This window comes from Melospiza georgiana, chromosome 2 (assembly GCF_028018845.1).
Source record: "Melospiza georgiana isolate bMelGeo1 chromosome 2, bMelGeo1.pri, whole genome shotgun sequence".
NCBI classification, from domain to species: Eukaryota; Metazoa; Chordata; class Aves; order Passeriformes; family Passerellidae; genus Melospiza; species Melospiza georgiana.
Window position 1 is genome coordinate 71,136,508 of NC_080431.1, and position 17,871 is coordinate 71,154,378.

Genomic DNA, 17,871 nt, shown 5'->3' on the forward strand with positions numbered 1-17,871 from the left:
TTTTCTTGTAGGACCATATAGAAACTTGTTTTGAGGACACTAAGTACACCATGCTTACTAGACACCCATTACAACGTCCTCATTGACTTCTCCAAAGAATTCGAGTAGATTTGTGACTACCAACCAAAACAGTGCTAACTCTCCTCTTATTCTATTCTCTGTCACTGTTTTGAGTTATTTGCTTAGTGCAGTGGTCAATCTTATGGATCTGTAGTTACCTGGAGCTACCTATAAAAATTGGTGCAATACTTGCTGTCTTCCATTTTCCCGGTGTTTTATTAACTAAAGCAATAAGCTCATCACTTAGAAGTGCAGCAAATTTGAAACTGTAGAACTCCTGGGGAAATTCTAGGAAATTCAGAAACTGATTCATAATGGGGCAATCCCAGCTCACTAAAAAACATGTATACCTTTAAAGGAAACACATTTTCACTTATTGATCATATCCAGGGCCATGAGAAATCACTTCAGGAAACCTGAGATGCTTAAAGCCCTGATTTAATGTGTAGTTTCACCCCATGGTTTGGTTTGAGCACGTTCAATAAAGTGGCACAAAGGAGCTTCAGTTTTAATCCATGTTCCTCTTAGTATTTGTTCCCAAGTTGTTCTTGTCAGTAGATTGAGCCAGATATTTGAGAGTTAAGTATTTCCATACTGAGCTACATTCTAATTATCCCTTCTACTGTAAGTACTTCATTTATTTGGGGAGACAACGGTACGTAACTTAGCAAAAGGGCAGCAAAATTATTGCAATATTAATAAAAATGCTCACAACAGTTGTGGAATAAACTGTTAGGCTTTAAATCAGAGAAGTAATTATAGGCCTATTATCCAATATGGCTACAGCTGCTCTGTGTATTTATACACACAATTGCTTTCACATATACACCAGGAGGATTAGAATGAAATAAAATCCATGAAAGAAAGTATTTATCCAGGGAGCTGGAGTAAAAGCAAAGATTTCATTTCCATACCAAGAAAAATGGAACCAAGCAGCTGTTCAGTTATTTTGGATTCTTGTTCTTGCTTGACAATGATTAAAGATATTAAGAGCACCAAAACGACATGTCAAGATAATAAATGAGGTATTCTTGGTGATCAGCATCTGTCATCAGAACTCCTATTGCTCTCAGCAGTATTTCTCTACTTATCAGAAATTGCTCCTTCCAATAAAGATTACATTTTATTTTCAGTTTCACATACTTTTTTTTCCTTTTTCCCTGAATACTGAACTTTTGCGTTGCAAAAGTCTAGCTATCCAAAGAGGAAAATGAGAAAAATGATTGGTAATAAGGGATCTCACAAACTGTCCATTTTGAATGAATGAAAATCCAAAGTCCATGTGTGCAAAATGTTTATAGGTTTTCAGGAAATCACTGCCAATACAGTTATGAAGCCCACGTGGGTATGGCATTCAAATTCTGACATGGCCATGCACAAAAATTTCTGCCATGCTTCTCCTCTCCAATGTGATATTCAATTGCATTCTAATCTTATTCACAAATTATATTTTCAAATGCCACTTATTTACTGCTCGCATTCCACTTTGGATTGGGGTAGTTTCTGTGGGCACTGGAGGGTGCTTTAGCCACTCTAATCTGCTTTCAGAGAAAGTTAAAAACACCCAAACTACAGTAATTTTTTCTGAGGAGTAAAATTTTTATATTTCAGCCAGGAACTGGGGAAGGGCAGCAGATGAAACGCGCCTGCACTCCCAGCGGCAGTTCCATAATCCGCCCCACTGCAGTTATCCAGCTTTTGCCTGCCCTGCAATCGCAGGACAGAGGCACTGCCACCCCATGCTTTGGGAAATAATCCAACGTCTTCATCTGGAATAACAAGCCACATGATCTCCTCAGGCAAAAAGAGGACAGAGAGGAGGAATGCCTCTGCTTATCACAGTCACCACAGGCATGCTGGCTCCTGATAGCAACATCTTATCATGTCCAGAGCAGCGTCTCCCAGGCAATTTGCTCCTCTCTGTGTTCAGACAATCAAAGTAGCTTAGCTTTGAAAATAGTTTATAGGACAAAAGCAGGTGTCCTGGGATCCTGCCCTGGCAGAAAGCCAGGCTATAATTGACACCATAAGTCTGAAGACTAGAAGAATCCACTTGGTGTGAGCAACAGAAATGACATTGCAATAGGTGGTGGTGCAGAGGCTGTTCATTAGAGGGACCTGCACAGATGGAAGCATGTGGGAGGGAACTGGGCATCAGGATGCAAAGGAGAGGGCATATACAGGCAGTTGGCTGCTGAGACAACTTCTGTTTCAGCACTGGACTCACACCAACGCCAGCATCACTACCCTGGCTGGTACAGAGCAGCCCCCACTACTGTGACTCACCCAGGTCATGGCCAGAATATCCAATCAGCCAAAAGACTGCAAGAAAACAGCTGCTTCAACTTTACTGTTGTTTCCTCCTTTAAACTTTTTTAGTTAAAGCTGCCTTTTCATACACAGCCTCAATGTGTTTTCCCTGAGCTACTTTTTCCATGTATCTTGTACTTTATTTATATATTCTTCTGCCTCTTCATCCAGAGAGAAAAGCAAAGGTTAGAAAAAGGACAACAATTCAAGTAGGCATTGATGCAAGGACCAGCCTTTCAGGGGAAAAAATATAGAAGAATATTGATATAGCAAGAAAAAAAGAGACCCAAGTAACCATGGAGACGTCTGTCTGCTGGGCAGAATGGACACCTTCTGCCTTGCTGCTCCCCTGGCTGGTGGAGACCTGTTTGCCTGCCAGCTTGCTCAGTGCTCTAGCTAGGAGAGCAGGAAAACATGATAGCTTAGTGATTTGTGCCTTTCCTGACAAATAAGGAAAGAAGGAGCACAATTTACTCATCTTTGGCCTTTGATGTGATTCTATTACATGGAGGAGAATTCAGAAGGGCCCTAAACAAATAGGGAGAAGGATGGATACTTTAATTGCCACTGAAGCAGCTACCCAGCAGAACAATATTTCATGGGAAAGGCTGATTTGAGGTGATTAAATAAATGAATATTATTTCAGTGTTGCCTATCACATACTAGGAACTTGACAAAACTTTTTTAAGAGTTTTAAATTACTGCACATTGCTTCCCAACTAGAAAGGGATGTTGACAACATGAAAGACAGCTGAAAGGTCAGCTGAGATATGCTGACATGTTTACAGTCCATTAAAATGCATAGCTTGGATTTTGTTCAGTTTTTCAGGACCATCACAGAACAAGGATCAGTATCTCTGCATCATCTGCAAATCTTCCAATGCTTACCAAGGCATACATACTAAAATATCTTCTTCAAGATCCTGAAAGCTTGTATAAACACTGACTTCAAGATGCACAACCCTGAAATTCGGTGAAACATATGTCCCTAACTTGCTGCAGTCCCATGCGAAACTTAGTTCCTGGTTTCTGCAGTTGAGGAGCAGGAGGCTGTGACAGTGTCTAGGGAAGCACTCACACAGCAGGTACCACAGTAGTCCTGTGGCATGCAGCAGGAACACCCAACACAGCAGTTTTCCCTATAACAAATCTTAAGATGTCATTGCTCTATCACTACTAATTCTAATTTGATGACCTAGTTGAAAGTCCTGAAAGCTGCTACAGCTGATGTCTTGTGTCCTGCCAAAAGTGTATCCATTATCCTTTCTAATATATCTGTGCAGGAACATGGAAGACCCCTTTCAGTTATCTAAAACATTTGTAGTTTGAGTTTCTAGTGAGTGCTTTTGACAATTTGAAGTTTTTCTCTTTTGCTTAGTTTTTCTAAGCAATGAGTAATTCTCCTTCACATGATAAACTCTATTGTCCCCTAAAATTAGTCCCCTGTGAAGAAACCACGTCAAATCAGTGATCTAATGTCAAAAACACCTCTGGCTCTTGAAATCAGAGCAAACAAGAAAGAAGGAAAAGAAAAATTAAAAACACCTTCATTGGCAATTTGGAAGAAAATTTATTTCTTCCTACAGAGTGTATGATGAGTAATTCCTTTGCAAATGCTAAATTCCCTGAGAAAGTGTGCTGGAGAAATATTGTTCAAGTCTCATGCTTTCAGTATTGCAGTCAATAAAATGAAACTGTCCCTTGATTAAAAATACGACTTAGGAAAAAAGCAAGTGGTAAAATAAGAAATAAATATTATAAAATATGGATTAGTGCTTATAAATCACCCACTTCTCCCTCAGCGGTTCCTAGCAATGTTCAGCTGCAGACCTGGTTGACCAGGGCAAGAGTGCTGCCATGGTGCTCACTAGGCAGACACACTGCAGGAAGTTTCCAGACAGGATCTGCTCAACACCAAGGGGCATTTTGTATCTCTCAGAATTTTAATTTCTCCTCTACATGAATAATGTATATTTTTTTTAAATCATAGAAGGGATTAATTTCACCACATTGTCTGGCTTTTGTTTACCATCAACCAAACAACTTTCCTGGGTGTACTGTCAGTCCTGTATCTTCAACCTGAACAACAGCTTATTTTTTAGAGATATAGATGGAGTCCTGTTTAAGAACAGACAAATTTAAGGTCAGAGTGATCTAAAGACATCCAGTGATGAGCATTTAATCCAAGCTCTAAGTAATTTCTCAATGCCAGTTCCCTGCCTTGTTACAGAACTAGCCTGAGATACACAAAGCTTTGTTTTCTCTGGTAATTTTTAACAATCTTTTGATAGCTAAATTAGAAAGAGTCACTACAAAGTTTGAATCTCAACTCTTATTTCAGCTTTGCAGATTTTCTGAATGCTTTCCAGCTTCTCAACATTCTTTTTTGAAATTTGAATGAGTCTTAATATAGCTGGCAGTATCATCTACCTACTATCAGTCTTACACAGCTAGATTGCTTCTCAGCCATAGATCAAACTCCTACCATCACACTTAAAGCACTTACTCAAAGGATTATCTACTACACTATTTCCTAGCTCACTGAGACACAATACCAATGCACAGGTGCCAAAAAACTCATGCTAAGAACTATTTAAGGAGGGAGCTGCAAGGGTTAAGACATAGGAGAAGAAACAGTAAGGGAAGCATGTGGAAGGAAACACTGGGAAAATGGCTGGAGTACTCTTGGAAAGAGGTGCTCCATGCCTGAGAAGGCACACCCAAGGGGACTGCAGCTGTAGGTAATCCATGCTGGGGCATGATCCCCTCAGAGGAATTGTGACCCTGGGCTACTCATGCAAGGGCAAGGACAACCCAGAGGGACTGCATCTTGTAGAACAGCTTTTCTCCTAGCTTTTTGTGCAATTTGCTGTGTTTTTATCTTCTTTTCTTACCTTGTTATCTGAATCAATGATCAAGTTACTTTTAAAAAGCAATGAATTATATCAAACAAAATTCCTTAAGTAGAGACTGCTTTGAAGATCACAACCTCTCCTGTAGCACCAGCTGGAGCAATGCAGTTCTCTGGGCTCTCATTTGGGGAGTGCTGCTCCCACACTTACCTACGTCCAGCACAAGGGAACAACACAACAGGGAGTCAGAGGCTGTAGTTTCTTTGAAGAGGGTGGCCAAACCACAGCCCCCAACACTCCAACTCACCATGCCTTTGGGTAATTTTAGAGGGGAATTATGTTGGTCTTCTGATCTTATTTCAGTTTGCTATTACTCATAAGTAATTTTTCAATAAATGGCTCAAACTTATCACTGAGCATAACAATCTGATTACCTCTGGCCTGGGAGAAATGATACCGTTTTTCAAAAGGAGAGGGCTGTAAAGCACAGACAAAGCCAGGCACTTGGCAGCGTTACAGCGCTGTATTTTCCTGCAATCTTGGAGCACTGCTCTTCTCCTGGCACCTCTTGCTCTGACTCTGCTGTGTGCTGAAGAAGTCCTGCATCTCCAGGTATCTACTTGGTTCACAGCTGTAGACCATGGAAACTGCAACAATCCTAAACATCGTCAAGTTTTTAAGGATGGAAGGAGGAAAAGGGGGTTTCTGGTCGAGCTGGCTAATGCTGAGTGCTGACCAGGTCTCCCTGCCTCTCCAGCTGCACTGATGCACAGCTCAAGGGCTGCTGGCTCCATCAGGCCATGTGTGGGTGCATTCCAAAACAGACAGCATGTGATAGCAAAACTTTGAAATGGAAAAAGGACTTGATCAGAGCATTGTCTTCTTTCTTCAGGGGTAAATTTTTCCTTATCCTGTAGAGTAACATGGTTTTTGAGGTTTGCATTAATTAATTAGTACTATTAAAAGTTAACAGTACGTAGGGATAATGTAAAGTGATATTTCCTGAAGACCTACTAAATTAGATTTTCGCATAATAATTAATGAAGGGAAAATAATATTTATACATAGCAATGGAGAAATTTCAGTAGAATAGAAAACATTTTATTTTTTAGGACAGAAAGCATAGAAATAGATAGAATCACAGAAGGAGGTAAGTTGAAACCTTTATATTCTTCCCATATGTCATATATTCCAGGCCCTGGTCCTCTTAATGGTTGTCTTCTACCTCTCTCCAGTTTGCTAATCTATCTCTCTCTTGTAGGAGTAAATTTAAAAAATTTATATTCAATTAAATAGTAAAGCAATTAAATTTTAATTAAATATTAAAGCAAATACATGAAACAACAATAGGAAATTATGCCCTGGAGGCAAAATCCATAGGATCTAAATAGAAGTTTATGGCTAAGATGATTATCATCTGGAATCCCTAATGGTCACTGAAGACAAATAATCTGTTCCCAGAAGGTGTCCTAAAGTCGATACTAACATTAGGTTTGATGACTTTACATCTGAGATCTCTTCACTGAACATAGAGCATCCAAGGACGACTGGAAGCAGCACCACTGCAGATATCTGAGGGTAGATGACAGCAATCCTCCCCCTGTGGCTGTATTTCGATCTGTGCTGGAAGCAAACACAAGGCACAGATTTGCACTGGAAGCTCTGCAGGCAGCAGCTCCACTCCTCCAGGTATTAATCTTCAACCCCAAGTGCACAGAAACTGTTAACTCTGCTTTGCTTTTGGCCGTGTGGAGAGTGACAGGAACTTGGTCTCCTTGCAACATATCAATTCACAGCTACCTTTAAATAGCATATTTAGGTTTTCCTAGCAAATAATTCCCAGGAGAAATCCTTCCTGTTTGTATTAAGGCATTGCTAATGCCCCAACAGGCGGATTGCAAACACCATTCTCTGGGAGACTGCTGAAGTTACTGAAGACAACTGGAGTGACCTAGCAGACTTAACAAAATCAGCACATTACCTTTTATGTGCATTAAGGCTTAACTACTCATGCTCCTTCAACCCTCTCGTGTTGTTCTGTAGAGATATGATCAACTTCTATCATTGTGTTAACACTTAATGCATTTAATTTTCTGTTATTTGAAATAAATGCCTTAAACTGACTTAGAAAAATTATATTATAGTTTCTCTCTCTTTTTTTTTAATATATATTTGCCAGATAAATGACTTTACAAACACTGCCATGTAACTGCTCAGTAGGCTGCAGCAGGCAGCTGCTCTCTCTCACTTGGCCTGAATACAGCAGCATTTTTCCCTGCAGGGCAATCCGTGACATGCCTGAGCAAGCCAAGAACTAGCCAAGTGGGACAGCTGGAATTGGCTTCTGTGCAGCTGGTTCTTTGTACTTTCTGTCTTCACTGGGCAATAGCCTCAGAGCAGCAGTGTCCCCTGAGCTCCGGGGATTCACCCTGGCTTTTAAAATCCATCTCTGCAGGAGGTGCTGGTGGCTAACCAACGGCTCCTGGAAGCTCAGGTTATGTGTGCTGTAGAAAGTTATTCCAAAGGTAGTGGAAGATGTAAGTCACATCAAAGCAGTGGCAGAATTACAACTCACATGCCTGTGGATAAAGACTCCCTTAACTGGCTTGCCTTTGCTCATCCCTGATAAACCAACATGGACTCACAGAATCACAGAATGGTTTGGGTTGGAAGGGACCTTAAATATCATCCAGTTCCAACCCCCTGCCATGGGCAGGGATGCCTCCCACTATCCCAGGTTGCTCCAAGCACCATCCAACCTGGCCTTGGACACTTCCAGGGATGGGGCAGCCACAGCTGCTCTGGGCAATCTGTGCCAGCGCCTCACCATCCTCTCAGCTACAGCAGTGGCCCAAGGGACACTGCAGGGTTTCACTGCCAGGGCTGGTCACCACATCTTTGGGTGTCTGGCTCATTAAATCCTGTAAGGAGCCATCCTGCACACCAGAACCAGGGACATGGTTTCAGGTGCTGGAAGAAATTTATGTAGTATCTGGAAGCCTAGAAAAGCAAGTTTAAGTGAGGATGTGAGTTAAATATATGCAAAGAAAGACCCTTGGTACCCCTGGGGAAAATATAACATCTGAAGAAGTTAAATTAGGGAGGAAGAACTTGACATTCACCTGCTGTTACAATTTCCTTGCCTGCTCTCCTATGAAACCATGCATTTCTCTCCACAGCCAGGAGTCCTTCCTGCAACAGGCTGACATACCTTCTGCAAAATGCTTTCTTCTCTGTGGCTGTGACTACTGTCTGAGAAGAGGTAGGGGGTCTCTAAATTGCTTTCTTTGAATGTTAGAGGAAGTCACAGTCATTGCACTGATGTTTTGTCCCCCACTGCATGACAGAATGGGGGCTAGGCAGAACAAAAACTGCAAGTAGGAAAGGTTTTATCAGCACAGAAAATCTGTCTTTGATCTGAAAATGAAGATTCTTAGTAAGTGTTCAGATAGGATGGATTGTCTCCTTCTTCTTAACATCCACCTGACTCATCCCTAGACTCCTGCAGAAGCCCTCCAAGCTTTTCTGAAGGGCTGGAAATGTCACAGCCAGACACTTATCTCTGATTTTCATGTTGTTTTGCACTACAGATGTTTCTGTGCAAATAAAGGAAAAAATTCTGTGCAAAAAACTTCAGGTTCATTGAAATGATTAGAGCGGTCATTTTAGTGTCTTCTCCTGTTCATACTTTCTCATGAGGTGTTCCCCCCTTAGTTTTTAGACCACAAAGGCTTCTGTTGAGACTTCACGCACCAGCAGCACTGCAGTGTTAATGAGGGGAGGGTTTCCACTGTGATGGACAGGATACACTGCATATTTACAAACCTGTTACCAAAACACATGGAAGGAAGAAATAACTTATTTTTGATGTGAAGGGGAAAATCATTGGTACTAGTTCTGTTTTGACAGAACACTTAGGTGCATTTTGACCTGTTTGCCATCTTAATTCTCATATTTTCCATCCTAACAGACATACTGATGTAATTTCACATCTCTAGCTTTGAACATTAAACTGATGCAAGAATTTTACATCATTTAATCTTAAATATTCTCTGAACTATACTCACTTTCTCTTATAAGGTTCTGCTTCATCTCACTGTAACTGTGAGCCTCGCTGGACTGCCAAGCTACTTCTGCTGCTGTAAGTATTTCCCTGACATTCTGTCAAGATCTACTGGTAATGGTGGAGAAGAAAAAAAAAGAGATCCTCTACAAGCAGAAATAGAAATTTAAATAGGAAACTGACTAAAATAAGGTAGTCATCCATGCTAGGAAAAAAAGAAAAGGGTATTGAGGGAAGACGGAAGAGACACTTCTAATGTTGACTTGGTATTTTTCCTTTCCACAGCTTAAACTTCTGTTTCAAGACTGCTGAGAAGGAATATTTCTGTGCTGACTGGTGGTGACTGAAACACTGCTCTGAGTCCTTTAAAGGGACACACAACGCAGGCAGCATCCCTGCTCCCCAGCAGCACGAGGGGTGATCTTGGCTGTGTCACGGCACAGTGTTCAAAGAGCCCAGGAAGGACTGTCCCCCCTTCTTCCTACACTGAAGCCATGCTTCACTCCATCCTGCCAGGGCAGCGTGGGCTGTGGAGCTGGAAGGTGTGATGAAGGAGGAATAGATGGGGCATCCCTGAATGCAAGGCCTGGCCACACTGAGTACCATGCCCAGCACAATGACATCTCTTTCCAGGGGCAGTGCCAACACACGTGAACTTGTCCCAGCTGGCCCCACCTGCCAGTGCCATGGTGCTGGAGCACAGAGATGCCTAGGGCAGGCACACTGTGGAGTGGGCTGCTGCTTTAAACACCCACTCCTTCTAGCCCCACTAAGCAACCAGATGGCTGCACTGTCCCCTGAAATTTGTCTCCATTGATGGAGTTCACTCTCTAGATGGCTACATGCTGCAATGATGCCTTTTGCATTCTTTGAAGATGTGGTTTTAATCAGGGATCTGCCTTAGCTTACACACATCAGCTAAGCAAGTCTTGGCAAGGGTGCTCTGCAGTGCAAGCAGGGGCCCCTATGGAGGGATTTTCATGTAATAATGAAATTAATTTAAAGAGTTCAAAAAAGTAGCATTTTCTGCAACATAGAGAGGGAATGAAATGCTACGTTCCTTCAAGAACTGGTGTATTTTATCTTGCTCCCTCCTTTGAAAGTAGGAGAAAAATCAAAAAGCAGTCAACACAGCTGGGCTTTTCTTTTTGTTTACTTGGAAAACTTATTTTAACCATCAACTTTAGCAAATTTTGGCAGTTACAAACCTGTACACTTTTTTTTTTTGTTGTTTTGTTTTTATAGCAAAAGAACACAAGACAATACTGCCAACAGCAATTATGAAGGAACAATTAGTTTTCAGATGAAGAACTATACCCACTCAAAGTGATAAACCTTCCCTTTTGCATAAGGTTGAATTTGTTGTCATTGGAAAAATGACATTTCTTAATACCTACTTGAAATGGAATAAAAATCATACCTCTAGGTTTTTTGTGCAAAACACATTCATTTAAAAAAGTCAATAAAAAAATCTCCTTAAAACCAGAAAGAAGTTAAACAAAAAGAGCTGAACCCAAAGGAAAATTACAGTACATTTTGAAATGATTAAAAAGTTTTCAGATCTAAAACTTTTTTCCTGTTATCTTAGAAGTTTAAATCAACTTTGATGACTCTTTAGAATTATATCAATCAATCAAACAAACAAACAAACAAAAGAAATTAAAGCAACCTGATTGGCATCAAATATCTACAAAAGCCTGGTAATTTGAAACCATTATATACATTATTTTATAAACTTCTTTTTAAACACCAAAACATACATCTTTTACAAACCAGCCTGCTTGAGACAGGTAAAATTTACAAGACAATCTTTTCCAATACAGTGCTTTAAAGAGAACTGCTTTCACTCCTAAACATCTTTGTCATCTCCTGAAAATCGGCAGTATGGGCTCGTTGCATTGCTGATTAATAGTGTTTCAGGTATTCCTATGACAAAAGAATGCTACAGTTCTGAGGGCTCCAATCTCTTCCCATAATACAGTTCAAGTGCACTCTTAACACTGGTAAAGATTACTTATGGCCTTTGTGTAATACGACATATTTGCAATTATTGCTTTTCATTATTACATAAAGAAACAAATTTAATTTCATTTCCTCCCCATCCGCTCGTCCCTTGGATGATGCAGCTAATTTACCAACTGGATGGCCCTTCTGATAAATGGAGATGTTAAATGTCAAGTTCACGAAACACAGGCTAAAAACCATGGGTAATGGGCAATGGTCTAAATTTCTAAGGCTCAGATCACATTTTGGTGTATTGAGAGCAGCAGAGATGCAAACAGGCAAAAAGCACAGTTTTTACCACATGGTAAATGATGGTAAACCATCAGGGAATGAAAGTGAAGATGTAACTCTCTCGCTGGAAACCAATGAAATGCCCATTATTACTAAGTGAATAGCTCCAAACAATGTCTACAAAGCACAAATGTACTTTCATACTGGTTCTGAAGAGCTGGCTTCCTCCATTATTAGGGATGCTTCCTTTTCAAATGAAGCTTAGCAGAACGGGCCCAGGGCACCTCTACCTCCCTCTCCCATTGCTGCAGTTATTGACTGTAAGGATAGATATACTTACTATAGCATCCATTTAGCTTTTTCGATGAGGAGCAAAGTGTGTTCTCAGCCATTTGTCCTGTTCAGCCCACGTTTTTCTTTGTGATGGAATTTACAGGAGACCAGAGCAACAACTTTTATGTCATGTTCTCAAAATGTCTCTGCCTGGCTCACAGAGGCAACAGGCTGCTGCCTCCCCATTGATCAGCATTTCATGACATGCTTTTATTCACTGTGCTGCAGCCACACTGAGAAGGTACCGATACATCAAGGCTCTCACTACTTCAGACTACACTACAGAATTTAGAGAAGGGGAGAAAAAATTCCTAAGACCAAAATTTAGGTTCTTTGTGGGACATGCAGAGGTGGAGATCCTGCTTGACAGATGGCAAACACAACTTTCAGGTTCAGGAAAACAGTGGCAGTGAGAAGCCTTTGACTCCCTCCAGCCTTTCACTGGAATTATATGTTAAAGAAACCCCTGGGATAGTTTGGGATGAAAGACATCACTAGGCTTAAGGAGAAGAGCTCTATTGACAGGAAATCATGGTTCTGTAGTCAACCTCTGCATTCCAAAGTTCTCCTGGTTGCCCAATATGCTGTATCCTATAGGAGGGTCCTAGAGGAAGGCAACTTTATGCACACCTTCTAGTGAGGTTGTCCATTTTCTCCCATGGGAGGGAAGTGATTCTACAGCTCCATGGTGTCACATTTGGCCCTTTATTCCACTTTAAGATACTGGTCAAGACAGCAACTACACTCAGTTTCTATAGTGTTGGAGGGGGTTGCCCTATTTTTTGTTTGGACTATTTATAATACAAAGGTAAAGTAATTAAAATACTTAAGAACGGTACATAAGCCTAATTTTTCCTTTTGCACAGGGATACCTAATGTGGTATTGGCAGAATAAATCACGTTGTAGTCACGGTAAGGCTCTTCCCACTGCCAGCGTTATTAAAAAGGCCAGCACTGTGCATGGCATTCTCAACTTGATCAAAATGCAGAGAACGAGCACCCTTTTGCTTAGACTCATACACCCCCGGAAAAGTTCATGATTTTTGATATAAATGTGTATTTGCATTTTAACAAGTTGCTTTTTTCTCTTGCTGCTTCTTTCCAAAAGACAAAAACTTTCTTGATCCTAAGTTATAAGCCAATGATACTCAAAAGTACTTCATTAAGCCCATGAAATCATCTGCTACAGATGATTCTGAGAGAAAATATCGGGTAGTGGAGCCACCTACAGGGATGTAGTTTGAAATACAGACACACAGGATAAGCAGAGATGTGCAGGGTAGCTCTTGCAGAACCAGGGACCTGACAGCAGCAGTGATGCAAAAATCATCATATGGCAGAAAAAGGAAATATATATTGGAAGCCATAATATGAACAGTAATTCTTACATTATGTCATGAATGGGTTCTTATGTTCCAGATTAGAAGATTTTGACTTGTTCATGTGGAGTAGTAATTAAAAAGAGAAAACAAAATGGCTTGGTTTAACAAGGGATGTTAATATGAAAATCTTACTCCCTAAGAGGTATTTCACCTTTAGATCTGCATTTGGGTCTCATCAATATCAAAATAGCCTGAAAAAAACCAGAAAGGCCACGGAAGTACCAATATTCACAGAGGGGAATCTGAAGATGGATTTGGAGGGGAGGAGATATTGAGGTATAGAAATCATGAATAGGACAGAGAAGGCTGAACGGGTGATCCTTGGCACCTTCCCAACAGCACTTTAATAAGTAGGCGTTCAGTGAAATGAAATGGCAACAACATCAAACAGAAAAAGTACTATACATTGTATTTATGCATATTTTACTATTAAAACTCACTACCAACAATATATTACTGAGGCAACAAGCTTGGTAAGAAACATTGATTTCTTTGCTTTCTTTTTTGTATGGCAATCACTAGGCTCCCATCGTGCTGTCCCTCATGACACTTTTGATATGTTCCAGTAAATTTTGATACTGGTGTCTCATGCTTACGCAAGAACTTTCACTACAGAAGACAGGTGACAAGTACACCTAATAACTATCTGGGGGCTTGAACAGAATTACTTGCATAATGGATAAAAATGTCTCAAACCAAAGCTGAGTAGGAGCAAACCTCATGTAAACTGCAGCCTGATGCTAAGAGAGCATCGCATTCTCAGGTCATACAAGCTCTAAAAGTGCAGCTAAATTTGCAGAATTGCTTTGCCAACTCTGATGCTCCTAACTATTGAAGAGACATCAATCTAATTGCATTTCCATTCCTGTAACACAGACTTCATGAACAATATGAGTTATCCTCTATCCGTGCCTCTAGGCTTGCCAAACCATTTTATGGCCTTCTGGCAAATCCCTCAGTTCCTTGCAATCACAATACAAATTTCTGCATTTTTTCTTCTCAAAAACACAGGAATAATATCAGGAAAAAGGGTTTGAAACGCACCATGAGCACATTCAGAATATATCACTGTTACAGAAGCATCTTTACTTTGAGAAGACCAAGTGACATTCATAAATTCAATGGACAGGACCTATTTGCAGACAAGTGCTTGATAATACTTGTATGTGCAGTACATTCTCTCTAGAAGTTCACTCAATTTATTCATATACCTGCATAATGAGCTGTTTTCTACTGAAGAAGTGCTGCATCATCCCAAAGAAAATATCCACACCAATCTTTCACAGCTATACAAACTATTGGAGGGAAGCAGCAACACACTGTACCTACTCCAAGAATTCTAGAAATCCTGTTTTATTAAAAGTGTTACAAGCTGCAATTATTTAAATTTCTGAATAAACCCTTCCTGTATGCCAAGAAATGGCCTGCAATTTAATTTTGTGTGAAATTCCTGTCAGACAAGAACATGCCCTGACATACAACTGTTGAAACTATCCAGTTAAGGCGATTGACCAAGGGACAGGACAAGGAAAGCAGCACAGGAAACCTGCTAATGAATCTGTTCATTTATCAAAATGATTTAGGGATTCAATAGCTTTTCAGAATGACAGAATTATGCCATGGCAGAAATGGATGAAAACCCAACAGTAATGCAGGCTTGTAGACTCACATTCACTAGTAAGGTTACAGAGACACTGTAAAATGTAGTGGGGTAAAAACATTTTCAGAGCACCAAGTAACAGGTGTGTACACTCTGCTTTAATACATGGAGTGAAAATCCAGTATTTCCAGATTGCACTTGACTACTCTGACCTAATCAATGTGAATGACCATTTACTCCAATCAGGCTGAGGAAAGCATAAAAGCTGATGCCATGGTTTCCTTGAATCCACAACAATATTCTGAAGTCTGCAAACAGCCTTTGGATGCACTCAAATCCTACAAAATCATGCACCCAGTGGAAAATCTGGTGACAGATCTTTGGCCACAGTCCATTCATGCAGTTCCACCAACTGACTCAGTCTACAGCAGCATCCTGTGAACTCTAGGGATGGACATTTGCCAAAAGATGGTTAACTAATGATGTGAGGTTACAGCAGCCTTAAATGTAACTTAATTGCAACTAATTTTACTTCAGTAACTGCAGCATGAGGACTGCTGTTAAAGAGCTGATTGCCCAAGCAAGAATTTCAAAAAAATTATCAGCTGGGTAGGGTATCTCAAGTTTTCAGATCCATGTTCATGTTGCATACACATTAGGGGAGGCTGTGTGTACACAGCTAGGGCAAAACCAGGCCACTCCTGAGCCAAACTCTGACATTTTGGGAAGTCCTCATGGGGAAAGCTATGCACGTGCACCTGACATCAGGTTTTACAAATGACAACCAAAGTAAGCCAATTTGGAGTAAACATAAACTGTGTGTATGTGTTTTGTTCTACACAAAGCAGAATGAACTGCTATGTAATGAACAAAAGTATAGATAAATATTTACGGACAAATAATTGGTCACTTGTCTTTGATAGGTCAATTTGTAAATGTTGCTTTTTTTAGCCATCTGATGTGTTGTATGCAGCAGCCCCAGCAATCAATTGCTTTCACTCTTAGCTAACATAAAATTTCATGCAACAGTGCATTCCAGAATGATCCATACTCATTCCTTAATACTGTGGGGAGATCATAACACTGTAACACTTTTAATAACACAATGCCAAAAAAAACCCCCAAACAACCCAACTTTGTAAGAGAGAAAGAAATTATTTAGCTGTTATTTTTCCCCCTGCCTCAAAAGCTGAGTTTTACTCTTGGTAATAAATAGAAGGTACACTCTCTCCAGATTGTCTGTAACAATTTTGTGATGTATAACACTTAAAACAATTGGTCTCTTCGTGTCTGCACATACAGTATCATTTCTGAACAAGTTAATAATGGGTTATACTGTACTTTTCTTTGCCCAATATATATAGACACACCTTCAGCGAAATTTCTTCTCAATATTTATACTATTAATTGGACCAAATGACAAAATTAAAAAAAAAGAAGAGGAGGAGGAAAAAGAAAGGAGCTTCCTTTACACTTGTGTCTGCTGCTGGGTCTCCACAAATGGAATGTGAACATTTTCTAGGCTGAGTTCCTCCACGCTTTCAAAGTCACTCATGGCTACTTCGGAGTCATCAAAGCCGCATCCGGCTGAGACGTCAGAGGAGGAGGCGTTGAGGGAGTTGTGCAAGGGTAAGGGCACCTTACCTGCACTAGCATTTTCTGTGTTCTGGCCTGGGCCAACAGCAAAAGTACTAAATTCGTTCCCAGTCTGAGATCCTGCGGTGTCCGTCTCATTGGGGAACGGGTGGGGAGGGAGGTATTGGCTCGGGTGGAAGTGCGGCCGTCTCCTGCAGTCAGGGCTGAGAGTACTTGCCATCGAGACCGGCTGCGAGGGCGGGAGGGCTTCGTATTGGTCTGGGTAATCCTCTGGAAGAGGAGGTGGCAACTGGTCCTGGCTCAAAAACTCCTCTTCGTGAGGGGGAGGGTAGTCGCTGTCGATGTCGTAGCCACCAAGGTAGTAATCTGTTTCCAGTTCTCTGGTGCTGCTGTGATGAGCCGAGCCTCCATCCGCCGTCTCAAAATTGGGCACTTCCTCAATGTCGGACAAGCGAGCGCTGGGCATCCAGTCAGAGGTATCCCAATGATACGCTGCAGCAGGGAAGAGAACCACAGCACTCTGTTAGGATGGGAACACAGAAGGGAGCAGTGTCCTGCATGCACCTGCCTGAGTCCTCACAGCACATTCAAATCACAGCATGCCCCACAGGCCACGGACACGGGTCAGCCATGCTCTGACCAGAGGGGTAGAGGAGGAGAATAAATTGCATTATGATGCTAATGCAAACAAGCAAAGAAACAAAACACAGCCACTCTCAGGCGTTTTGCTTTTTAAGATGCTACTGTGTTGTATAAGAAACTATGAGTCCAAGAAATCAAAATGGTTGAATTACTGTTTTTCACAGCTACTTGAAAAAAATCTTTAAATGCAGTCAGCATGCCTACAGAATCTGATCTCCCCTTCCACCTCCAATGACTTCAAGAAAGAAAGTGTGCAAGCAAATAATCTGATTGACTGAAAACTGAATTTTGAAACAAAAAAAAAGTGGCTGACCATTCTCATGCATCTTTTGAAGAGAACTCAAACAAAAGAGTACACATGAAGCAGTTCAAGAAAAAAACCAAACAGATCAAGTCAGTGCTCTGCCCACCCCGGCCCAAAGGCAGAAAGTGCCCCAGAAAAATCACCTCTGTTGTAGTTCTGTCCTTGATCCATAACAGACACTGTCAGATACAAAGTAAAAAGCAAAACTGGTAACTTGGAGCTTGTCACCAGCATTGTATTACATGTGAAAATACAAAACTCTGCATGCATATTTCTAAAGTACAGCTGCCATGGTGTCATTTTAGTAGGATTTTAAATTATTTATTTTAACGTACAAGATAAGCTTGCCTGTCAAATGCAGACATAGCTAAAGAAATGTTTATGTCGTGTATTATACTCCTTTTCTATCATATCTTAATTATTTACCCTCACTGAACAGATATAGAATTTCATTAGAGTTGTAATTCTTAGCACAAAAAAGGGCTATCCACCAT

General features: G+C 40.8%; 1 protein-coding gene across 7 annotated transcripts in view; it reads right to left on the bottom strand.

The window, feature by feature from the left end:
- Positions 1-10,420: 10,420 nt before the first annotated feature.
- The window catches only part of FAT3 (FAT atypical cadherin 3), a 399,748-nt gene continuing 392,297 nt past the window's right edge, over positions 10,421-17,871 (bottom strand). For 5 of the 7 annotated variants that reach the window (XM_058019289.1, XM_058019288.1, XM_058019293.1 and 2 more), the window contains 2 exons: positions 17,521-17,556; positions 10,421-16,923 (listed from right to left, as the gene is read on the bottom strand). In XM_058019289.1, coding sequence (XP_057875272.1) covers positions 16,304-16,923; positions 17,521-17,556 — 656 coding nt within the window. In that variant the 3' untranslated portion in view covers positions 10,421-16,303. The remainder of the gene's footprint in view (positions 16,924-17,520; positions 17,557-17,871) is intronic. The other 2 variants (XM_058019294.1, XM_058019292.1) reach the window with 2 other exon arrangements.